At 41.4% G+C, this 26969-nt stretch overlaps 1 protein-coding gene across 1 annotated transcript; it reads right to left on the reverse strand.

The window, feature by feature from the left end:
* Window positions 1-5774: 5774 nt before the first annotated feature.
* On the reverse strand, window positions 5775-25130 carry LOC139471008 (uncharacterized). The gene is made up of 10 exons (XM_071253312.1): window positions 24962-25130; window positions 23348-23544; window positions 21933-22120; window positions 16693-17029; window positions 15971-16293; window positions 12995-13287; window positions 10793-10930; window positions 9109-9207; window positions 6829-6920; window positions 5775-5936 (listed from the first exon to the last, which is right to left on the reverse strand). Exons 1-10 carry the CDS (start codon window positions 25128-25130, stop codon window positions 5775-5777), a joined length of 1998 nt encoding a protein of 665 aa, XP_071109413.1.
* Window positions 25131-26969: the final 1839 nt, after the last annotated feature.

The raw sequence follows: 26969 nt of genomic DNA on the forward strand, positions 1-26969 counted from the left end.
GCGGTCGGCATTAATAGGCTAAAACAAGAACTGGTCGGCACGGTATGCTGTCTGAGTGTAGTCTTGTTAAACTGCCGCATGGTATATCAGCCCGGACTAGTACAAGCAGCCACACACACACATACGTGCATGGACGTCGCTATAAAAGTGCGATGATCTTGGACGCGACGCTAAACCCCATTTCATCTCACCTTACCACCTATTTTGGGGAAAACAATCCAGAAGGATCCACTCGAGAAGATTTCAGAAAAAAATGGGAAGCCGTCAGTGACTTCATATACCTGACTGTGTACAATGATGGATCAACATGCTGTACGATATTGCTGAGTCTGAAGAACTGTACAGATGGCATCCATCTGAGAAAAAAATAAGTGTAAGTATTTGCAGAGTTACGTCCCTGAGGTGTCTCAGGATCAAAGTTCGAATATCCGATTCGCTCTGATAATGGCCATTTATTTATAACACCATGACCGTGTTCGTGGGCATCAGTAACTGGTAACTACTGGCAACAAGTGGTAACTAATGTGACGTAGCATCGTTGATATATAGTGTCCATAACGCCATTGTTACAGAAACGCTTGAGCTCAATCTGCAACATGACGTCACATACTTTGTTACATGACGTCATCTATTGTTCATGACGTCACAAAGTGATTGCATTACGTCACCTGAACAATAGGTTGACTTCATTGAAGTATCTCTGCAGGACTCATCATGACATGTCCTATTGTTTCTTCGTTGTCTTTCTGATAGTGACAATGAGTAATACATACGATAACCTACTTAAAACTTTTAATTACGGAATAACTCTCAAGATTCGGGGTTTGCAAAATTCCTCTCAGCATCCCTCTGTGTAAGTGATCAGGTGAATACATCACAGTCTGCATTATTTCAGTTACACCACAGCGGCCTGTATAAAGTCAAATCTGGACCAGGCAATCCAGTGATTAAAAGCATGAACAACGACCCACGTCAATCCGAACACCATCAGTAGGTTCTAGCGACAAGCATCCACTCGAACAGGATAACAGTTCTTTGCTACAACCGATGTTTGGCTTTGACTCACTTTGAAACTGGATGCCTTTTTTTCAAACACTACCTTTCGTTTCAGCCACTAAAGTTCACAAAATCTGGAAAACGCCTTTGAAGTAAGAGACAGAAAAATAATGGTAGGTACAATGTACGTAAGCGAGAATCAAACAGTTATTTCATACAATAAGGGTAAACGCATCTCTCGAACTTATTTACCTCGAATACATTCAAGTTCGTTTCGGTTTCACGTTTTCGTGAATACCTGGTATCATCAATACACAATAGTGATTCATGAACACTAGCTCATGATACAGTCGGACTCGTACACAAACGTATGACAACGTATTTGAAATTATTTAAAGAATTTAAATGGGACGTTACATTTGCACTAAGACTAATACGATCTCCTCTTTGGGAGAACGTGAAATCACAGCTGGCTTCGATGAGCTATTTTGAAACACAATACAACACACATACATTCACGACATGTACGTAGACGAGGGGGTAAGCGAGGGGGTGAATATTGTTACCAACCTTCCAGCAATACCACGGCAGCCTTCATGATATTGACTCTTGGTCAGGTCAACCAATGATTGATAGCATAAGCAAATTTTGAAGCTGTGGTGTTCGTGCACCCACTACCATCCAGACCTAGGCCGTAGTTAACTTTATTTGACGGGGGCCAAATAAGATTATTCATTTTTTATTCAAGTTCACTATCACAAGGTTTTCTGTAAAAACTGCCCCTCCCCCTCCGCGGCTGGCTACGGCACTGCAGACTCCTCAACGTGACCACAAGTCCTCGTGTCAGTCGTCTTTTGCGGCAAGCTTGCGATACTTGGTATATATTCTGCATACATTATTTTTCTATAACCATTAATCATAATTATATGTGTTGTGGCTTATGTGCGACTCCATAATTAATATTTTTCTTGCGGCATTAAGGTGCGATTTGCTTTGACGATTATGGATAAGGTAGTATAAGGGTTGTTTTTGGTCCTATAGAAATCATTATAAAGTTTGAAATAGTGACATGAAAATTGTGTTCATGTTCTCATTGCCGATAACTACACTGTGTTCGTTCTTGTGCTAGCGGGGGCACGGTTGGCCCAGTCGTCTAAGGCGCAGCAATTCGCTATGCAGAGTTGCGTCCCTTGGGCACGCCAGAAACCTATGATTGTGGGTTCGAATCCCGGTTCGCCCCGATTATGTTTCTAGGTTTGTCAGCACCATACCCGTGCACGATGGTTTCACCAAAGTGGTAATCGTCTGAGACCTGCATCACTTCGGGCTTTCCTCCCACATTAAGCTGACACGCCGTGATATAACTGGAATACTGTTAAAAGCGGCGTTAAACCCAACTCACTCACTCACTCTTGTACTGGCAAGTTTCATCACATACGTCACTGATTATTCACCAGTGTCAATTAATCGATGATTTTCTGTTATCCACTCATTTAATTTTCTTCGATATTTTTCCTTTTACGCCCTTTGAATCTGTTTCGTTGGATAATCAAGACTGGCCATTTTCTGGCATTGACGTTTTATATTGAAATTATGAAGATTGCGTAGACAAAAAAACAACCCCTATCCTACCTTGTCATTTTGTAAACGACGTAAAGAATACAATAGTCACAAAATATGTTCACTTGGATCTAGTCATGCAAGGATTTCGTTATCCGCTGTTTCAATAGGCAGTTCTTCCTAATGGTGGCCCCATACGTGTTCCTTGCCTGAAATATAAGCAATGAAGTTAATAAAGTACTGCATAAGTTATTCATGTTGGCTTAACACACTTTATTAAATTTATTAGCTTGGTGAAGTGTGTAAAGTCAGTTGTTTTAGAAAATATATTTCCTTATAGCTCAGGGCAAATAAATCGGTTAAGGAAATACTCATACAGACGAATCTTTAAGACAATTTAGAGAGCTTGGGCCTTATTGACATTGCATAAACATACGATTTATACAAATACATGCAATGTGCAACGAGTGTAAATTGATAAATTAAACAAAGGTAAGAAACACACTGAACTTCGGATATAACGAACTCGTTAAACTCGAAGTATGTAACTGGCATGAACTGCAGATATTTTCGAGAATTGTGAGCCACCAGAACAAAAGAACCTTACGGGTGCTGGGATACAATTGTGCTGTGACGTCATAAAGAAAAACGTTTGACGTCAAATTACTTCCGTAAAATTCGCCATGTGTGCGTACTGTACAACAATATCAATTTTTTCTCTCGTTAGATCGTAATGTAATAAAAAATTATTTTAAAACATATTTCAGCATACATGTGTACTTTCAATTGATCAGAAATTATATCGAAAAACTGAAATAATTACATAAGCATGTTTAAGTCTAGATCGGTGTTGTCATGCGCACGGTTGAATGTGAAAATGCATATTGAATTGTTTTGTATCGATTGGTATGAAACATTCGCCAGTGTCATATTAACATATTTGATATTCTATACACATTGTATTCGGTCTTGATTGATAATGGAAACCAACTAATTTCAAGGAAGGATGACAGCAAAGGTGTGGCTTCAGAGGTGAGGTGATTTATAGTGATCTATTCATATAACTTTCACGATTTTTTGCCTTCTACGCCCAATGGGTATCGGTAGACAACCCACACTTATCATTATTTGTTTTATGTTTGACATCGCGTTCAAGATGAACGTACTTATATAGCGACGCGCACGTGTGTGTGCGTCTGTGTGTGCGTCTGTGTGCGCGCGCACGCGTGTGTGTGCATGTGGGTGTTTGTGCGTGAGTCTGTGTGTCTGTGTGTGTATGTGTGCGTCTGTGTTTGTGTGCGTCTGTGCGTCTGTGCGTCTGTGTGTGTGTGTGTGTGTGTGTGTGTGTGTGTGTGTGTGTGTGTGTGTGTGTGTGTGTGTGTGTGTGTGTGTGTGTGCTTATACTAGTCTGGACGAATACCCGTTTTTGTAGAGATAGCCTACTGTGAATGAGATACCATGTCGCAGTTTTACATGAATACCCCAAGACACTGTGTTCTGACTCTGAGCCGACCGGCTTCCGTTTTCCGGACAGAAGCCCTATCAGCAAGACCACCGAGGCGGTTGGCTTCAGAAAATATATCAGTTGTTAAAGGTTACAGTGCTTGAAATCTCAAATCTGTTTCAAATAAGGTAACTGTATGGTCCAATGAAAGTCCTGCTTAGCCCTCTGGTCTTTATAGGGCGGTCGGGTAGCCTGGTGGTTAAAGCGTTCGCTCATCACGCTGAAGACCCGGGTTCGATTTCCGATATGGGTATAATGTGTGAAGTCCATTTCTGGTGTCTCCCGCCGTGATATTGCTGGAATATTGCTAAAGTGGCGTAAATTCAAACTCACTCACTCACTCACTCTGGTCTTTTTACTTGTCTCAAATTTCGTAAACATGTTCGCTTGTTCCGTACACTTCCATGGTTTCAAGATATGTGTGATATATTGGTTGTCAAACTTAATTCATATAAAAGACACACCTGGCCGTTTTAACCCAGTACTTTTCCGTGATAGGCATAGATATCTAGTTTGGGCAAATGTTCATCTCTTGTCTCGAACTTCGGATTCCCCGATATATTTTGCATTGTCCACATTTTTTCGAGTTAAAAAGGTTTCCCTGCATGTTTGTCTTCATGTCTCCAAACAGATATTCTTTCGCTTTTTGACACGTTTCGATATTTATGCACATAGTCTTAGGCAAACCAGCTGACACCCTTCTTTCACAACCCTGCACGTTTCACGAGAGAAAAACAAGTATTCTTGAAAGTGTTCAGCTTATAACTATTGCAAGCACGTGGTGAGGTCTAACCTGTCATATATATGAACTGAAATATAAATAAATGTAATAAGCTTCCTAGACTATAACAAAAATACAAACTACTTGTGAATTAGAATGCTTTTAAATAAATATATACTTTACCACCTATCGGTGAAATCCAAAATTCGCTGAAAACATCGCGGACAATGACAATGCATTACCTATGAGAATTTACACACACAATGTAGAATGCCATCTTGCTCGTTTGTTGAGTTAGTGAGTGTAGAGATAGGTCATCACCCTACTTAGTATTACTTTAAAGGTTGATCACGTATATTATATACGCATTTACCATCCAAAACTGGCAAATGAAATTACATCACAATGCTTTGCAGACCATTGTGACGTCACTGTTACAATGACGTCACAATCAAATGACATCACTAATGGGTCTGCGACTGAAGCTGTTAGCAGTACTTTTTACACTGAAGACACTGCTAATTACTGTCTACAAATTGAAAAAGTTGGAAGAATGATGTTGGATGATAAACAGAATCTCACCCTCGTGTCTTTTGATATCAAATATATCAACACTCGTTGATAAAAGTGACAAAAATCCTCGGCAAGCCTCGGAATGTTTCCACTTTTATCAACTATAGCATATTTTGAAACACGAGAAAAAAAGTAATTGATGTTTCTAAGTGACAGATTCATATAATCTTTCATGACTAAATTAACACTGCAATGCACGTCAGAAACCTATGATGGTGGGTTCGAATCCCGGTTCGCCCCGATTATGTTTCTAGGTTTGTCAGCACCATACCCGTGCACGTGGGTTTCACCGAAGTGGCTAACGTCTGAGACCTGCATCACTTTGGGCGCTCCTCCCACATTAAGCTGACACGCCGTGATATAACTGGAACACTGTTAAAAGCGGCGTTAAACCAAACTCAGTCTCTCATTTACTCTATACTAACCATCCTGGTGCAGTTTTTCCTGACTGTCCGTGGATTCCGCCGAGGAGTATTTTTGTCCGGATCTGGAACTTGGACTAGCGGGAGTCATCCCAGACTTCCCAGTCAGCCAGTAGGTGTGTACATCTCCCTTGAGGAACATCTGGAGCTCTCGGTCCTCCTGACAACAGAGTTAGTGAGTGAGTGAGTGAGTGAGTGAGTGAGTGAGTTTAACGCCGCACTCAGCAATATTTCAGCTATATGACGGCGGTCTGTAAATAATCGAGTCTGGACCAGACAATCTAGTGATTGACATTATGAGCATCGATCTACGCAATTGGGACATGCATCAACAAAGTCAGCGATTCTGACCACCCGATCCCGTTAGTCGCCTCTTACGACAAGTGAGTGAGTAAGTGAGGCCATAGACATCATGTTGAAGCCCACTGGTGCTGGCATGGTGCTGGTATGGTACTGATGTGCTGACACAATACATGTGCACGAGCAGCGTTCCCGTAAGGGACTATGTACAGCTTATTGTGACGCCTTATCATACCCGCTACACACACGTATACCTCTGCAAGGAACGTACACATTCTATAGTAAAACTGAAGTTCTCCATCGACTTTACTTCAAGCCAAAAAACAGTAAAAGTTCTTCCAACTTATGCTTGTCATAAGAGGTGTCTGACGGGATAGGGTGGTCAGACACACTGACTTGGTTGATCCAATTGCGAGGATCGATTTTCATGATGTCAATCACTGGATTGTCTGGCCCAGACTCGATTATTTACAGACCGCCGTCATATAGATAGCTGGGATATTGCTGAGTGCGGCGTTAAACAACAAACAAACAAACATCAAGCAAAAACGAGAGTAAAGGGTTCCTTTACATTAGAAGTAATACTATATTTAACAAAAGCTTTAGTAGTTTGATGTAGTGTGATGACGTCCTTGAGCGACGAACACAAACTTAAAGCGAGGACAACAACGAATTTTCGTAAACATTATGTGAGTCATCTGGGACGATGTGTTGAGGTGAGAGTATTCGAGTTGTGTCTGTTGTTTTCAAACCTTAGCAAGCATGTCTTCTCGTTCTTCGACATAGAAGTCTCCAAATGCCAACAGGGCATCTTGAGAAGTTTGACTCAGATGGATCCGACCGGCTGAAACACCCAATACTCCATTAACAAAACTCGGGTAAACTTGGGTAAACTCGGCTTGTTCCGCTGTCTACCTAACACCTAGGGAAGAGTAGTGATTTTGCAGTTCATTGTAAACCATGTACTGCCGCCGCATATAGTTCGCTTAGATTGACGGCCGTTTTATCTACTGCTATCGCATAACAAAAAAGGGTTGGGCGAAAGGGAAACTAATATGGTTAAGGACTGTTAGAGTAGTGAGTGAGTATTGTTTTACGCCACTTTTCGAAATATTCTAGCAATATCACGGCTGGGGACACAATAAATTGGCTTCACAAATTTTATCCGTGAGGGCGAACACTATAAGCACTTGGCTACTAGATAGTCTGGTACAGTAAAGTACGGTTATAACGAACTCAAAGGGACTACTAATTTTAGTTCGTTATAACCGTAGTTCGTTATAAGCATATATACAGCATAACTACAGCAAATAGTCGGGACCAAAAAAGTAAGTTCGTTATATCCGTCAGTTCGTTATAAGCGTGTTCGTTATAACCGTAGTTTACTGTATTTAGGCTACGAGTACTGTCAGGTCGATTGAAACTATGTTGGGAAAATTACAATCACGAGTGTGGCGATGACAAGCCAAGACTCTGAAATCAAGACTAATCTTGGATTCGAACCCATGACCAGTATATTTTGACGATAAAGTGAGCTAAATCTGCAAAGAGAATAGCCAACTTGGCCATCGTACCTTACTGATATAACTACCTATTTAGCTCATTTTGAGTCCAGGGGCGGTCGGGAACGCTTAGATATATTTATACAATATGTATAATCCCATGTGTGGTGTCCCTCGCCGTGATAGTGCTGGAATATTGCTAAAAGCGGTGTACTCAATCAATCATATTATTTTGTGTAATTACAAGGGCCCACGAATAAAGTATAATGAAGTTTGAAACATGATGAGGTGAGGTGAAATGGGGTTTAACGTCGCGTCCAAGATTATTGCACTTACATAGCGACGTGCATGTACGTGTGTGTGCGGACTGATGCCGATTTATAGTGCTAGCTCACTGAGATACCATGCCGCAGTTTAACATGAATACCCCACCCAGACACAGTATACCGACTCCGAGCCGACCAGGACTTGTTTTAGCCCCTTAAAGCCGAGCTCCAGACAGGGTCATAAGAAGAACCATCTTTTAACGTCTTTTGATATGACGCGGCCGGGAATCGATCCCCGGACCTTCCGCTCTCCGGGCGGCAGCTCTACCACTAGACCACGGAGGCCGTCGAAACATGATGAAGCAGAGCGGCAATAATACATGTAATATATAAACATCTCTTACATAGTTTGAACAATTTGTTGTGACAGACACAATTTTGCAAAGCGGTGTACTAATAAAAAATATTTATCAATAATCAGAGGACAAGTTTGAAATATTTTATGAAGTCATAATAGACTGGGCCTTCAAATTGTAGGTGAAATTCATCTTCAATCGAACTTAAAGTTGAAAGTTGATATTGCGTGTGAACTCCATCATATCTACCAGTACTTTATACAAGGGTAATGCACCAATCCTTAATAAGGCCATTATCTTTAGATAAATTCACATTTATCAAATATGGTTCAATAAGGTCTGTTTTATAACTGAATTTTCATCTAAAGATGGACACTATTTGAATATCTGAACATATTGATTGTTTATGGCCGTCCCTGATATTAAATTCATTTAAAACATTACTTTGTCACCATCCCACACAAAACCAAATCCACAAATGATCATTAACTCAATATTTTAAACAAAGTGCACCAATGTTTTTTATCACCAAGGCCTAGACTATTCAACATAATATAACATGGAGGTGTCTCTCCAGAAGCTTAAACCAATAGCTAACACCCCGTGACATAGAATCAACATGAACATAGTTTCCACCACATAGCAGCATTTGTAAATCTACAATTTGCCTTGCCATTGCATGTGTTTGTGACGGGCGCCACCGGCGGAGCAGGATACGCTCACTTTTTCGCGAACACCTGGTGTCATCGCTATTTCATCAGAATCAGAATCATACAAATCGTCTGCTTAGAGCAGAGATGTCTTATGAGTATGGAAAGGGTGATGTCGCTTTTATTTATACCTTAAACATAATTCAGAATCTTACATCACTCACTTCGATAGGGATGAAGAGATAATGTTGAACTTACGCTTCCCTAGAGCTTCCATTTTGGCGGCAACGCTGACGGTTTCACCAAACAGACAGTACCGCGGCATCTTAGTTCCCACGACGCCAGCTACCACCGAACCTGGGGAATACACACAGTTCAAGTATATTCCCACTTAACGTTATGTACAGTAAACTACGGTTATAACGGACTCATAGGAACAACTTATTTTAGTTCGTAATAACCGTAGTTCGTTATAAGCATATATACAGCATAACTACTGCAAATAGTTGGGACTAAAAAGTAAGTTCGTTATATCCGTCAGTTCGTTATAAGCGTGTTCGTTATAACCGTAGTTTACTGTATATGGGTATCCGATGACTTGTCATGTCAAAGGGTTGGAGCTACATATATATTACAGGAATGGAACTAAATGTTTCGGAATGAGTGGGTGAATATAATTTAACGCCGTTTTTAGCAATATTCCAGCAATTTTACGAGGGGTACACCAGAAATGGGATTCACACATTATACCCATGTGGGAAATCAAGTCAAAGACGTTTATTGTATCAAAGGCCATCGGCCCATATACAAGTTCAGATAAATACAGTGGGTGAGAATTTAAAGATTGGGAGATACAACAAAAATTATAAAAATATAACATTCATTTAACAATCGGTGATAATCATGAGGACTTTCTAGGGTAAGGTAATTATAATTCTGAATTTCCACTCAACATGTTATTTCGTAGTTCCATCCCATGTTTTACAAATAAAGACGGTTTAAAAATAACATTGGCATTATTCGATGACAAAATAGAAACAAACGCTATTCTACTCGTCTTAGATAAGAAACATTCTGGTATATATTTAGTACGTAATTCTGCATAATAAGGACATTCAAAGGTAAAATGTATTTCGTCTTCTATAGCAGAGTTACAGAATGGACACATTCTTTGTATTCTTTCAAGTGATATATTCCGTCCATAATTAATCATAAGTTTTGACAAGCCAAGTCTGTATTTAATATATACATTTCTTAGGTGACTATTTGTTAAAACTGATAGATATTTTCTGGCTCTAGTAAAGCCTTAAATGTTCTGTACAAATCATAACGTGAACTGTTTTCCAAGTTGCATTGCCACCCTTGATAGAACATATTTATTGCTATTTTACGAAAATCATTTAGAAATAAATGTTGATCACCAACAGATTGGTTAAGCCATATATACCCATACACATGTGAGAATAATAGTGTCCTAATATGCGATACCCATGTAACCTTACCGATACTATCTAAATGAAAGAGCATGTTGTAAGCTTTTTTCGGAAGCCGATGTTCTGGCATACGGATGATATTAAACCAATATTTTAAACACTTTATTTGCGAATTAATGTTAAGTGGGTATCTTCCACATTCTCCATATATATTATTTGGTGTTGCTATTCCAACGCGAAGAATTTTTTTACATGCCAGTAGGTGAATTCTTTCTAAACATTCATATCTATCTACCGAAGATATGTGGAAAATCGAACACGGGTCTACGGCGTGACGAGCGAACGCTTTAACCCCTGGGCTAGGCTGGTTTTAGGAGATGGAGATACAAACTATGGGGGTGGAGGTACATGTTAAATAGATTGAAGTACACGACAGACGGGCAGAGTGTGTGCAGTGATTGTTCAAAAATAAAAAAATAAGAAACAAACATGGCGACATTTACACCGACCTGAATGGCAACCGATCCGTAGTTTAAATTTCGTGCCTGGAAGATGTGGAATCTCCAGTCGACTGATGTGGTGCAGCAAGTCCAGGGCCATCGTGCAGATCTCAGCCGCGTGACGCTGTCCGTTTCTCCTGGGTATTCCTGGAAATACCTCCTTTACTTGTTATCCCTCATAAATGTGGCATTGTGTTTTACCATCACATGACTAAAACATGACATTTTTATGCAAGCGTATCACAAACCTAACACCACCATGTAATAACACATCTGCCTATATACCTTCATGTAAGCATACAACATACCTGTTACCAACATATAACCATTACACGTGCCGAAAACACGACCCTTTTTTTTGCAAGCATATCACAATCCTGACACCACCATGTAACCATCACACGTGCCTCATACCTTCATGTTAGCATATCACATACCTGAAACCAACATATAACCATCACACGTGCCTCATACCTTCTTGTTAGCATATCACCAACCTGACACCACCACACAACGATCACACGTGCCTCATACCTTCATGTTAGCATATCATAAACCTGACACTAACATTTAATCATCACACGTGCCTCATACCTTCATGCAAGCATATCATAAACCTGACACTAACATATAATCATCACACGTGATTCATACCTTCATGTAAGCACACAACATGCCTGATACCAACATATAACCACCACACGTGCCCCATACCTTCATGTAAGCATATCATAAACCTGACACTAACATATAATCATCACACGTGACTCATACCTTCATGTAAGCACACAACATGCCTGATACCAACATATAACCACCACACGTGACTCATACCTTCATGCAAGCATATCACAAACCTGACACTAACATATAACCATCACACGTGACTCATACCTTCATGGAAGCATACAGCTTACCTGACACCAACATATAACCACCACGTGTGTCTCATACCTTCATGTAAGCATACAGCATACCTGACACCAACATATAACCATCACACGTGACTCATACCTTCATGTAAGCATACAGCATACCTGACACCAACATATAACCATCACACGTGCCTCATACCTTCATGTAAGCATACAGCTTATCTGACACCAACATATAACCATCACACGTGCCTCATACCTTCATGTAAGCACACAAGATACCTGACACCGACATATAACCATCACACGTGACTCATACCTTCATGTAAGCACACAACATACCTGACACCGACATATAACCATCACACGTGACTCATACCTTCACGGAAGCATACAGCTTACCTGACACCAACACATAACCACCACGTGTGCCTCATACCTTCATGTAAGCATACAACACACCTGACACCACCATATAACCATCACACGTGCCTCATAAATTCATGTAAGCATATCATACACCTGACACCACCATATAACCATCACACGTGACTCATACCATCATGTAAGCGTACAACATACATGGCACCACCCTATAACCATTACACGAGACTCATACCTTCATGTAAGCACACAACATGCCTGGCACCAACATATAACCTTCACACGTGCCTCATACCTTCATTTAAGCATACAACATACCTGACACCACCATATAACCATCACACGTGACTCATACCTTCATGTTAGCATACAACAAACCTGACACCTAAATATAACACGCACATGTGCCTCATAACTTCATGCAAGCACATCACAAACCTGACACTAATATATAACCATCACACGTGCCTCATAACTTCATGTAAGCGTACAACATACATGGCACCAACATATAATCACCACACGTGACTCATACCTTCATGTAAACACACAACACACCTGACACCACCATATTACCACCACATGTAACATCATGTGACCATCTCACACACCTGAGAGCACCACGTTGGCAACAAACACCTGCCACAGGGTAAACAAGCATCTCACATACCTGGACCTGTGAAGATCCGGGGTAGTATAGGTCTTCAGCGACCCATGCTTGCCGAAAAAGCGACTATGCTTGGTGTACATGTAGGTTGCAACTAACGAGGTCGGGTGGCCAGACTCGCTGACTTGGTTGATGCATGTCATCATATCCAAATGGGGTTGGTCGATGCTCATGATGTCAACCACTAGATTGGCTGGTCCAGACTCGATTATTTACAGACCGCCGTCATATAGCTGGAATATTGCTGAGTGTGGCGTTAAACAAAAAACAAAGAAAAACACATACCTGACACCACCATGTAGGCATCCCCGATTGTCTCCACCTTGTAGACCTCGTACTGGGCGATCCTGTCGTCGAAGCAGGAGTAGAGGCTGTTGAGCATCTGCACCACCTGTACGGGGGAGCTGCGAGCCGAGATCTGAGTGAAGCCCTGGATGTCGGAGAAGAAGATGGTGGCCTCGCTGTAGTTTTCGGCATGAAACTCCTCGTCACTTTTGAGGATGTCAGCCACCGACTTCGGTAACATCTGATACAGCAACGTGTCCGTCCTTCGTTTCTCTTTATTCAGAGCTTTCGTCCTGGAATGAAAGTGATAGGGGGGCTTATGTATGGGGTCCTAGAAAGGAATATTGTCGCCATATCGATTTGATTAAGTTTGTTATGTTTTGGATAACCTTTGTAAAATTAGGTGGTGAGGTGAAATATGGTTTAACGTCGCGTCCAAGATTATTGCACTTATATAGCGACGTGCATGCACGTGTATGTGTGTGTGGCTGCTTGTACTAGTCCGGACTGATGCCGATTTATAGTGCTAGCTCACTGAGATACCATGCCGCATTTAACATGAATACCCCACTCAGACACACTATACTGACTCCGAGCCAACCGGTCCTTGTTTTAGCCCCTTAATGCCGAGCGCCAGACAGGGTAACAACAAGTACCATCTTTTAACGTCTTTTGGTATACCGCGGCTGGGGATCGAACCCCGGACCTTTCGCTCTCCGGGCGGACGCTCTACCATTAGACCACGGAGGTACTTGTTGTTACCCTGTCTGGCGCTCGGCATTAAGGGGCTAAAACAAGGACTGGTCGGCTCGAAGTCAGTATAGTGTGTCTAAGTGGGGTATGCATGTTAAACTGCGGCATGGTTTCTCAGCACTATAAAATCTACATAAGTCCGGAATAGTAAAAGCATGGTATCTCAGTGTGCTAGCACTATAAATCGGCATCAGTCCGGACTAGTACAAGCAGCCACACACACACAAGTGCATGCACGTCGCTATATAAGTGCAATAATCTTGGACGCGACGTTAAACCCCATTTCACCTCACCTCACCTGACCTCACCTCAGGTTAACAATTGAATTGCTGTTGTTTGTGTCTGTGACTGTGCCACAGGTGCCACAGGTGAGCAGGTGCGCACGCCTTCTCGCGAACACCTGGTATAATCTCTATTTGAACATTTGCTCATAATAGTGTAGTCTGAATCGTGCAATCGACTCTAGATCTGCTTTTCTTATGATTTGGGAAAGGGTTTTGTCGCTTTTATTTATAAGGGCACCTACGCGAAAATGTTCCTGTTAGCGTTTCCATACTAATGAGTATGTGTCACATTTCAAGTGTGTCTTAATATGTTGGTTTTACGCGCGTTTGAACTTGTTGTTACTGTTCCTGGACGGTTAAGGGGCGGTCGGGTAGCCTATTGGTTAAAGCGTTCGCTCGTCACGCCGAAGACCCGGGTTCGATTCCCGACATGGGTACAATGTGTGAAGCCCATTTCTGGTGTCTCCCGCTGTGATATTGCTGGAATATTGCTAAAAGCGGCGTAAAACCAAACTCACTCACACTCCTGGGCGGTTATATAGTGCCAGTCCGGTAAGATACCATGTCGCAGTTTAACATGGATACCCCACTCAGACACATTATACTGACTCCGAGCCCAACAGTCCTTGTTTTAGCCCCTTAATCCCGAGCCCAAGGAAACAGGATAATCTTTTCGATCTTCCAGATGCTCTATCCACTACACCGCGAAGTCCGTCAGATGGAGGCACTTTATCCGGCTCCATATATACCGGTGTATGCGTCAGGACCCGACGATTACAAACAACACTAGTGCTGCGCTTGCATAGTCAAGTGACAAAAACAATTCTTTTCATGTTTCTCTGACTCTACCGACCGTAATTTTAATGGTAATGAGTGAGTTGGGTTTAACGCCGCTTTTAACAGTATTCCAGTCATATCACGACGTGTAAGCCTAATGTGGGAGGAAAGCCCGAAGTGATGCAGGTCTCAGACGTCTACCACTTCGGTGAAACCCACGAGCACGGCAAACCTAGAAACATAATTGGGGCGAACCGGGATTCGAACCCACAATCATAGGTTTCTGGCGTGCCCAAGGGACGCAACTCTGCACAGATTACATATTAAAGGTTTCGAAATTAATCTAATACAAATTGGGCGTAAGGTGTAGTTTTGGAACGCAATATTGTTCAAAGCGGCGTAATCCACTCATCACTAAATCGTACGCTTTCTAATACATTCTACCATCATTTCATTTTACTGTCATTTTTAGGTGCAATGGTACGATGTCTAATTTTACATTATTCCCAAAATAGTTCATTATATAATTAGAGAGTGCGCTACCAATGCTGTAAATTCTTGCGTGGAATGAGCAATTCGTCGACGAAATAATGAATTAATCAACTTAAATTACTCAACTTACCCAACCCATGAAGCAGTTTCTCATTTCCATTTTTCAGTTCCTAAATAGTAATAATACAACCTCAATGTTCCATGATACACATCTTAGTTGCGACCCGTGAAGATGGGGTAGAATTGATCTTCAGCAACCCATGCCTGCCGTAAAAGGCGACTATACTGTCGTAAGAATCTGGACCAGACAATCCAGAGATTGACATCATGAACATCGATCCAAGCAATTTGGACACGCCGACATGCATCAGCCAAATCACCGAGCCTGACCACCCGATCCCGTTAGACGCCTCTTACGACAAGCATAGTCGTCTTTGTTCACATTGAGTTTCTGTTAACAAACTACTAGTATGCTTTTAATATTGAGTAAGAACTAGAAGTCATCGATCCAATCGCGTGGATCGATGCTCATGATGTCAATCACTGCTGGATTGTCTGGACCATACTCGATTATTTTAAAGACGGCCTTCTTATAGCTGGAATATTGCTGAGTGCTGCGTTAAACAACAAACAAACAAACAAACAAGCAAACAAACACATGGGAACTTACCTCTCCGCCAGTGTTATAGAATACTTTTGTATCTCATTGGTCAAAGAGTACACTGCGTATATTATGACAGGACACAGTATGAAGACGCAGACAAACACGATGGAGATCGCCACCATCTTCTGTAAGTTCGTGGCCTGTCTTTCGTCCAGCATCTGTGTGATCTCGTCAGCGAGCTCCTTCTGGGTCTCCAACAGCAGGTCCATGTAGCGAGTCATGTTGCCGAACCACAGCTGCGCCATCTTGACTGACCCGCGACCAGCCAGGTCATTTCGTCTGATCTCCGCTCTCATTCGTCCCAGCACACCCAGCAACATTCGGTTACCCTTGAAAGAGAAATGCGAGAGTGAGTGAGTGAGGTTCTACGCCGTTTCGGGGGGCACGGGTAGCCCAGTCGTCTAAGGCGCCGCAGAGTTGCGTCCCTTGGCCACGCCAGAAACCTATGATTGTGGGTTCGAATCCCGGTTCGCCCCGATTATGTTTCTAGGTTTGTCAGCACCATACCCGTGCTCGTGGGTTTCACCGAAGTGGTAAACGTCTGAGACCTGCATCACTTCGGGCTTTCCTCCCACATTAAGCTGACACGCCGCGATATAACTGGAATACTGTTAAAAGCGGCGTTAAACCCAACTCACTCACTCACTTAAGTTTGTTCAGCAGTAAATATCACTGTCTCGATATTACAAGAGACGGGTAAGATGTTGTTCCCACCGATTAATACTTACGTTTATATTTCGTTCGTACAACGCATGCACCAGATCCGAATACCGCCTAGCAGACAGGAAGGTAGCATTTGTCACGTCCTGGCTCTCGGAAAACCACAGGTACACGTCACGTGACGGAAACTTCCCCGAGGCATAGAAGATGGTTCCCAAAGCTCGCTCAAGACCCATGTACTCTTTGGCAATGATGATTTCCTGGTATGCTACCAGACTGCGCCATATGGAGCCTGACTGGTCCTCTGTCACGGCATCGTACAGCCAGGTGATGAAAACCCGGATCAGAGTCGTGTACATCTGTAACTCCATCGTAACGGTCTGGTTCAAAGTGTCCAGCTCGTATCTGCAAAGGGACACGTAATGGGTTAGTGGTTGGTTTGTTGTTTAACGCCGCACTCAGCAATATTCAAGCTATATGACGGCGGTCTGTAAATAATCGAGTCGGGACCAGACAATCAAGGGATCGATATCATGAGCATCGATCCACGCAACTGGGATCGATGACGTGCATCAACCAAGTCAGCGAGCCTGACCACCCGATCCCGTTAGTCGCCTTTTACGACAAGCATAGTCACCTTTTACGGTAAGCATGGGTTGCTGAAGACCTATTCAACCCCGGAAGCTTCACGGGTATAATGGGTTAGTGAGTGTGGGAGTGAGTGAGCGAGTAAGGGAGGAAGGAAGTGAGTGAGTGAGGTTTTATACCGCTTTGTAAAATATTCCATACATTTCACGGCATGGGACACCAGATATGTCTTTCACACATTGTACCCATGTGGGAAATCGAACCCTGGGCTTTGGCGGGACGGGCAAACACCCCATGTGAGCTAATCCCATATCAGCCCGTATACCGTCAGTAAAATTCCAAGATGGTTGTTACTGACCTAATATGAGACCATATACCGTCAGTAACGGCCATCTTGGATTTTCCAACACGCACCTTACATATTTCCCATGAAAATTATTTTACAGAAATACGTTATTCGACAGTGTTTTGTCATTGTATCGTGAATTTATAAATTAAAATTACAGTTAAAAAATTCAACAAGATTTGGCCTCTAAGGTTTGAAGAGTAGTCTCCCTTTGTCCCCTAACGTCAACGGTTCTAAGTGTCAACTTTCCATTTTGACACCAGATAGTGTAAACTAATCAGCATAATAAATTCGTTTTGGTGCCGTTTATTAGGTATTAGGTAAGCATGAAAATATTGACGATATTGTTGACACCGTATACGGCTAACAGACACCATAACTAAGAGTATTGCTACACAGAATACATCAACAATGATACTCGTAATTGTTTTGATAGTTCACATGATAAACCACTTACAACTGATCTGCAGCAAAACCTTGTTAAACCGGACAGTACAAGAACAGTATGAATCAAGCGGGTTATGAAACTGACGAGTTTACGAGTTATTGGCTAGAAGAAATGTTACCCCAGCAAAATGGACGTTACATTGGCCAATCTGGTATGACATATATTTCCAAGATGTTACTGCTTGAATAAACCCTCCTTGGATCCTTGGAGATCCACAGACTTGAGGCCTCATCCATGTAGACACTCTCTGGTGGGTGGGTAGCTAGGAGGGTGAATCATAATCGATACTACCATGGCACCCCCACTCAAAAAGCGTTCATATGAAACTGATGATTCGTTCTCATCGTAGGATGAGGATTCTTCTGCATCGATTTCTTGCTATGCCTGTTCGAGATGGTGGTCCTCACGAACTGAATCCGTTTGCCAAAACAAATGGCATTGACAGTTTGGCTGGCACGTAAAGGAAGTTAAAAAAACTTCGATCTGGTTCTCTACTGATCCAATGCAGAAAACCAAAACAGTCTCAAATTCTCCTATCAGTCAAATCACTAGCTAATGTTAGTGTTGAGGTTTCTCCCCACAGGACATTGAATAGTAGTAAATGCATTTTACTAGATATTAGACTTTTTCTTTTAGACTTGACTGAGGCTGACATTGTGACAGTTCCAAGGAGTTACTGCTGTCACAGCTAAAAGGATGAGAACTCATATCTATACACATTTTGTCGTCCAATGGGTCCAGAATCCCTTAAAGCTGGCTATTGCAAGTCAATTGTGAGTGATTTGGGTTTAACGCCGCTTTTAACAGTATTCCAGTTATATCGCGGCGTGTCAGCTTAATGTAGGAAGAAAGCCCCAAGTAATGCAGGTCTCAGACGTTTACCACTTCGGTGGAACCCACGAGCGCGGGTATGGTGCTGACAAACCTAGAAACATAATCGGGGCGAAGCGGTAATCGAACCCACAATCATAGGTTTCTGGCGTGTCCAAGGGACGCAACTCTGCACAGAGAATCGCGGCGCCTTAGACGACTGGGCCACCCGTGCCCCCTATTGCAAGTTTAGGGTGGATACATTTGTCCCTCATCCTTTGACATGCTACACTTGCTAAAAGTAAGGTCATGGATCAAAGTCAGTCCATGATCCATCTGCGTGTCATCGATGTGCTGGAACATGTGAAGACAGTAATCTATGTGACAAAACCCCTGTCTGTGTCAACTAATCTGGCAGCCAGACCCGGGTTCGATTCCCGACATGGGTACAATGTGTGAAGGCTACTGGGCGATAAGGCTACTGGATGATCGTCAATCATTGTGAGGCAGAATAGCCCTGTTATTATTAAAACTACTCTACAGGAGGTTACAGTGCGGCTAAATTTGCACGTTGCATTTTCAGTGTGCTCTCTGTATAGTCCACCTTCTTCATCTCTCCAGCAGTCTGGTTTTCAAGTTCTCTGTGATCAACTCCCAAAGCCATGGGTGATTTAAATGGCCATAACCCTCTCTAGGATGGTACAAACACACACACTAAAGTGTAGATACTTGAGGATTTTATATCTAATAATGACCTATGTAATGGCGACACGAACACTTATCTGCATCCTGCAACTGGCACCTACTCAACGAAATCGAATGGTCATGTCTAAAGACTGTCTGATTTTTACGATCAAGATCAGGGTGTCCTACAAGGTAAAATATTATCAGTAACTTTGTTCAGCATAAAGATGAATAATGTATCTCAGGTTTTGAATCACTCTGGTCATGGGTCATAATTTGAAGATGATTTTAATATATTATATAACAGCTTATATAAAAGCTATGCACATGATTAAGCTACAGTTGCAGCTTTGTCTCAATAAAATATATGAATGGTCGCAACGGAACGGCTTTAAGTTTTCTAAATCTAAAACTATATTGCATTCATTTTTATCGATTTTTTTATCAGCATCTTACATTTTTGAAACATATTAAATGTATTAACAATTGTTTCTAATTCCAAGTGAGGAAGTGATCAGTCGACCCTCTTTCACTTGTAAAGATCACTTATCAGTTCAAAACTCGACTATGGCACCTAACATGTATGGTGGTGCCTGCAAAAGTAACCTCAAACTGTTAGATTCTATCCACCAATAAGGTTTCAGACTTTGTCTTGGATCTTTCCGAAATTTCCCATTGACAGTCTGTACGTTGAAGCCGATGAGTCTTCTCTCTTAAACAACGCCTAAATGCACTATCTTACTTGTGTCTACTTTCTCCTCCTCCTTGGCAACTGCTAAAACCACAGGTGGATCTTACCTTATCTAAACTTAAGAAATCTGAAACAAATCAACTACAATATCAACAAGAATATAATCAGATAAGAAGAGAATATTATATTTACAAATCTATATTTACTGATGGATCCAAGGATGGTGACGCCAGCTCAAGTATCATTGGATCCAGAACTTTTTTCAACTAAATTACCAGATAATGCTTATATCTTTGCAACCGAATCAAAAACCAATTTAACTGCTCTAGAATATATATGATCAATCTAAACAAGGATTTAATTATTTTTTCAGACTCGTTGTCATGTCTTCGGGCAAAATAAAATAATTCGTGTTAGCATCCAATTTTACTTGAATTCATTGAACTACATAATTATCTTGCTTCTGGCCAATACGACATCGTCTTTTGTTGTGTTGTCATTGTTGGTAACACATTGACTGCTGCGGCTAAAGTAGCACTCTACAAATCTGTTACATAAATGCTAACCCCATACAGTGATTAATACGTTGTCTTTAGATGTTCGATCAGATATATCATGCAAAGGAAGTATTCCTTTACATACTTTCAAACTAGTTTTAACTAAAATTTGTGGTTGTCTAGGTATTGTACTGTCCTTTGTCGACAGACCCGTGAAGATCCGGGGTAGAATAGGTCAACCCATTATTGCCGTAAAAAAGGCGAATATGCTTGTCGTAAGAGGCGACTAACGGGATCTGGTGGTCAGGCTCGCTGACTTGGTTGAAGAATGTCATCGATCCTAATTGCGTGGATCGATACTCATGATATCAATTACTGGATTGAATAGTTAGAAATCGATGATAGGAGTGTGTGTGTGAGTGAGTATGCTTTTACGCCGCACTTAGTAACATTCCAGCAATATCACGGCGGGGTACACTAGAAAGGGGCTTCATACAATGTACCCATGTGAAAACACCAAAAGCTGAAACAGTCAACCAGCTGCTGTTTGATTTCAAAGTTTACAGCCTTTTTGTAAAATTTGATTTTTGGTGGTGTGGGTTAACATTTTCTCCAATATCTCATCCGCTATTGAAAATATTTTCATTTTGTTTTCTGTATAGGATAGCACAGTGATTTAGGCAAATTTTAACATACTGTTGTAGTGATTTTGATTTAGCTCTCAATTATATTATCTTGATTTTTTTTGTCAATGTTTTCGATATGAGTCAGAATACCAGCTAAATGAAACAAAATGTTTAACAGATAATCTAACATATTACCTCTAACTTAAAACATAATTTGGATAGTTTGATGACTAAATTTAAATATTATACCTAATTTAAACAAATACTATTTCCCCTACATTTCAATTTTGACCCCCTGAAAATTTACGCGCACACTTGCCAGCTTACTATCAATTGGAAATTGTATGCAGATACATCCTTCATGCAATAGAACAAGTTTTAGATATACAGGAAAAGGTGGGAACGAAAATCTTAACTAAGCCTCTTTTCCTTTGGTGGCCAACTGACTATCATATAGCTTTAGTATTGCTGAGTGCAAAACCAAAACAAACCAAAACCTTTGTCGAAACCTTTTTTATATAGTCTAAATGTATTTATTATCAATGGGTGAAACTGCCGATGTGACGTTAAATTTTATCTCACTCACACACTTGATAAATAAGTGAACTTATGAACTACCTGTGCCTGTTGAGGTAGGAGAGAAACTTGTCCTTGGACTGGAACTCCGTCCTGGTGAGCGTCGGTCCTGTGGTCCAGAAGGTCAGCTTCTCCAAGGACCGGTCAGTCTCGGGGTACCGTTGTAACAGCAAGGTCTTTGTCTTCTCCTCTATGGAGCTCAGGTACAGGGCACTCATGTCCCGTTCCTCCTGCATGCACACCATCGAAAACACCATGAAGCAGACACTTACAGCAAACAACAAGTAAGGAAAAGAAATATGGATGAACAACTTCTTTATTACAATTAGGAGCGACGTTTCTGTGTAGGTTCTAAACACCCTAATCAAGCAAGTGATGACGTTTCAGTGTAGGTTCTAATGCCGTTATCAGGCAAGTGATGCCGTTTCAGTGTAGGTTCTAGTACCGTTGTCTAGCAAATGATGACGTTTCAGTGTAGGTTCTAATACCGTTATCTAGCAAGTGATGACGTTTCAGTAGGTTCTAATACCGTTATCAGGCAAGTGATGATGTTTCAGTGTAGGTTCTAATACCGTTATCTAGCAAATGATGACGTTTCAGTAGGTGCTAATGCCGTTATCAGGCAAGTGATGATGTTTCAGTGTAGGTTCTAATACCGTTATCTAGCAAATGATGACGTTTCAGTAGGTTCTAATACCGTTATCAGGCAAGTGATGATGTTTCAGTGTAGGTTCTAATACCGTTATCAGGCAAGTGATGACGTTTCAGTGTAGGTTTTAATACCGTTATCTAGCAAGTGATGACGTTTCAGTGTAGGTTCCAATATCGTTATCAAGCACGTGATGACGTTACAGTGTAGGTTCTAACACCGTTACCAAGGAAGTGATGACGTGTTCATCCATATATCTTGTCCTGACTTAATACTCAAACTAAATGCCTCTCAAAGAAGAAAAAAACAAGTAAGTCAACGAAGCTTGATTGACTATACTTTGCCTCCACTTTTTGAATGTTCATACTCACACAGAGTGAAATCTATCGTCAACACTACCCGGGCTTGTATAGTTACATCTGAGGCCTGCATCAATTCGGGCTATTCACACACCAATATCATTTGTATGTGTGGCTATTATAAGACATAATTTATTTAATGTCACAAATTGGATCAACGAGTGATAAATTAATAGGATGTGTATGTATACCACGTGATCAAATGGCAATAAAGTGAAACCTCGTTGAAACGAACCCAGTTGATCTAAAATCCCCGCCTCCCTTACAATATAGTTCCAATTATTCACAAATCTGGAATCTATTTATATTTCTTCAGACGAACACATTTGAAACGATTCCACCCGGATTGACGAGGTTTCACAAGATTTTACGAGGTTTCACAAGGTTTTACGAGGTTTCACTTCATATCATTGCAGGACAACTTTGCTTCGGAGTAATGTTGCAACAACCTGCAGATAATGGATAACTGCTCCCAACTCGACACTGTACAAAAGAGTTGCTCTGATCTTGGACGACTGGACGTAGTTGGTGAAAGTGGCGAAGAAGGTGTTCCCTGTCAGCCCCGTCAACACAGCCACGGGGATCATCACGATGGACACCATCTTAAAGAGCTGCTTCCTCTTGCCAGAAGAAGTGATCGGGTTCCCTGGAAGGAAAGGGTTAGATATTTGGATACTTACTTCTCTACACAGTAGGTGTGAGTGAGTGAGTGAGTATGGGATGGTGGGCATTGGAGATCCAGAAGAAGTTACTTCCTTTGGATAGGACAGGATCACATGATCTTTGGTTCCAATCTCTATGCCCAGATTATGATCCTCGGGTTGTCATGTATTGTTACCTGTCCACCCTCATTAATCGGCGCTAACGAGAAGCTTTGGGTAATGGGGAGTTATTAAAACATGTCTATTTCCCAGCTTTTTGGGGGCTGGCAGAAAATTAATTCAAACTCCTCAGAAACCATGGCAAAATTTGTATGAGTCATGAGACCTTTACCACTCTGGCAAAACCCACGAGCACGGATATGGTGCTGACAAACCTTGAAATATAATCAGGGCGATTATGTGATTTGAAAGTACAAACACGCACCATCTAAAGAGGTGCAACTCTGCACAGCGGATTGGAACGAGGCAAGTTATGCTCCCTCAACACAATATATAATCTAGATAAGAGCAGCTCCATAAAGCGATCTTAGAGCTATGCAGATAGTAATTCCTTTAATTTAATAGTGACGATAGTTGTTTAGCTAAGATTAATTAAATTAGATATTTCCGACAGACGTTCAGCTAAAATGGTTTTGTCGAACTGGATCAAGAAAAGATAACTCGTCTATCAAAATCTGATCAAACCAATATCCACATAGCTTTTGCCCACTGGTCAAAACCAAAAGGTCGAATGTTTTCACACGACAGACTTTAATGACCAACATAATATAAACAATATTTCAAACTTTTATGGCCGTTGTGCGGAAGAGAATGACGACACAATATAAACAATATTTTTTAACTTTTATGGCCGTCGGACGGAAGAGAATGACGACACAATATAAACAATAATTTAAACTTTTATGGCCGTTGTAGGGAAGAGAATGACGACACAATATAAACAATATTTTTAACTTTTATGGCCGTTGTAGGGATGAGAATGACAACACAATATAAACAATATTTTTAACTTTCATGGCCATTGTAGGGAAGAGAATGACGACACAATATAAACAATATTTTAAACTCTTATGGCCGTTGTACGGATAAGAATAGCGACACAATATAAACAATATTTTAAACATTTATGGCCATTGTAGGGAAGAGAATGACGACACGATATAAACAATATTTTAAACATTTATGGCCATTGTAGGGAAGAGAATGACGACACAATATAAACAATATTTGTAACTTCCATGGCCTTGTATGGAAGAGAATGACGACACAATATAAACAATATTTGTAACTTCCATGGCCTTGTAGGGAAGAGAATGACGACACAATATAAACAATATTTGTAACTTCCATGGCCTTGTATGGAAGAGAATGACAAGGTTTCAGACTCTGTTAATATCCCACCTCGACAGAAATTCTCCCATGCATAGCGAGGAGGGTTGGTCTGCAGCATGTCCCTGATGGCTAGATCCAACTGTGATGGCGTCATGGACCCGGTGGTCGACTGCATTGACGTCTGACTACGTCGTATCGGCTCAATCTGGCCCTTCTTCTTGTTGAGCAACCACGACATCTCGACTGTCTGCAACGACAAAGATGATTACTAATATACACTTGTGTCACTTTGGAAAGCCCATTTTACTTTTCTTTCTTTCTTTGTTTGTTTGTTTGTTTACGCCCCGCGAATGATGAATGACGTGATACATGTTATTTCAAGATATTACACGTTGTTACTAACTATTAAAAGTTTATTCATCTCAGGGGCGGTCGGGTAGCCTGGTGGTTAAAGCGTTCGCTCGTCACGCCGAAGACCCGGGCTCTATTCCCCACATGGGTACAATATGTGAAGCCCATTTCTGGTGTCCCCCGCCGTGATATTGCTGGAATATTGCTCTAAAAGCGGCGCAAAACCATACTCACTTATTCATCTTAGTTGGTTCTCTTCTGTGTTTCGAACACATTAGTTTCAGATGGAGTGAGTTGGGTTTAAAGCCGCTTTTAACAGTATTCCTGTTATATCATGGCGTGTCAGCTTAATGTGGGAGGAAAGTCCGAGGTGATGCAGGTCTCAGACGTTTACCACTTCGGTGAAACCCACGAGCACAGGTATGGTGCTGACAAACCTAGAAACATATTTGGAACCCACAATCATAGGTTTTTGGCGTGCCCAAGGGACGCAACTCTGCGCAGCGAATCGCGGCGCCTTAGACGACTGGGCCACCCGTGACCCCAGAAAAAGATAAACATTCATAGTTCTAGTAAGGATATACAAACTGAGAACATATTTCAAAAACATATTTTGCTTTTACATTTTTGCATATTTGCATTAAGTTGCGACATATGCATACCAAAAAACATGTTAAAGACAAGTGTTTCAACCTACCGTTTCTACCGCGCAAGTTTTGTCTGTGCACAACACACTCAATGTCTAACAGGCGAATGACGTGCTGCCATGCGGAGAATTGCTCGGAAAACAACATATCTGTTGTAGTTACTGACGTCACGATCTGATTAAACAACTAATGTCCCAGAGAAAGTATCTCCTTAATAAGCACAGCAGTGTGATTAAATTAACTAGATCGTGAAGTCTTGCTACCGACACTAATCCATCAGTGGACATATTGATGGTGTGTGACTGTATCTTGCTGCTAGTGTGCGTGAGTATACTCAAATACAAAACAAAGGGTATTGTGTATCATCGTCGTGTCATTCTAATTCGATATTTATGTAGTGAAGAACTCATACCTGAACATGTTTATTTGAAGACAGAAACATGGATCTGTTTGTGTGTGTTTGCGTTAGTTTTGTTCTCCTTGTGTGTTACGTTAAAACGTCTGATTATTATTATAATTAAAAATGTATAGCGTAAAGAATATTTGAGTAACTCCCAGCTCTAGTACGCATTAGAACAGTATGAAGTTTCCCGGCTAGTGAGTGAGTGAGTGAGTGGGTGGGTGGGTGAGTGAGTGAGTGAGCGAGCGAGCGGGTGGGTGGGTGGGTGAGTGAGTGATTGAGTGAGTGGGTGGGTGGGTGGGTGAGTGAGTGAGTGAGTGAGTGAGTGAGTGAGTGAGTGAGTGAGTGAGTTAGTGTGTGTGAGTGAGTGAGTAGCTACTCGCCACAGCCCCACCCCATCTAATCCCTTTGTCTCAGTTATCTGTCTTTACAAAAGCATTATATGCATCCAATATTTTCGAAGTGCCATCATTGCTCATGAAAATACCGAAGGAACAATATAAACGTCTTAAGAAGAGACAAAATAAAAGAGATAAAAACTACTCCAAAAGCTTAATCTGAAAACAAATTCCAGATCGTCCTAGAGGCGACGGAGAATGACTGACGACTTAATCTTATATGTATAAAGATGGCAGCACGACCATTAAACCGTACACTGGAACATGATGTCTTAATCATG

This window comes from Haliotis cracherodii, unplaced genomic scaffold, assembly GCF_022045235.1.
Source record: "Haliotis cracherodii isolate W230 unplaced genomic scaffold, xgHalCrac1.p SCAF_21, whole genome shotgun sequence".
NCBI lineage: Eukaryota > Metazoa > Mollusca > Gastropoda > Lepetellida > Haliotidae > Haliotis > Haliotis cracherodii.

What these genes read in the sequence shown, in the direction of transcription:
- LOC139471008 (XM_071253312.1), bottom strand. Translation starts at nt 25,130, where the DNA reads ATGTCGTGGTTGCTCAACAAGAAGAAGGGCCAGATTGAGCCGATACGA. An exon ending in ACGGATCGGTTGCCATTCAG is followed by an intron (nt 9,208 to 10,792) that starts GTCGGTGTAAAT and finishes TGTATTCCCCAG; the next exon opens with GTTCGGTGGTAGCTGGCGTC. An exon ending in AATGGAAGCTCTAGGGAAGC is followed by an intron (nt 6,921 to 9,108) that starts GTAAGTTCAACA and finishes TGGGTGTTTCAG; the next exon opens with CCGGTCGGATCCATCTGAGT.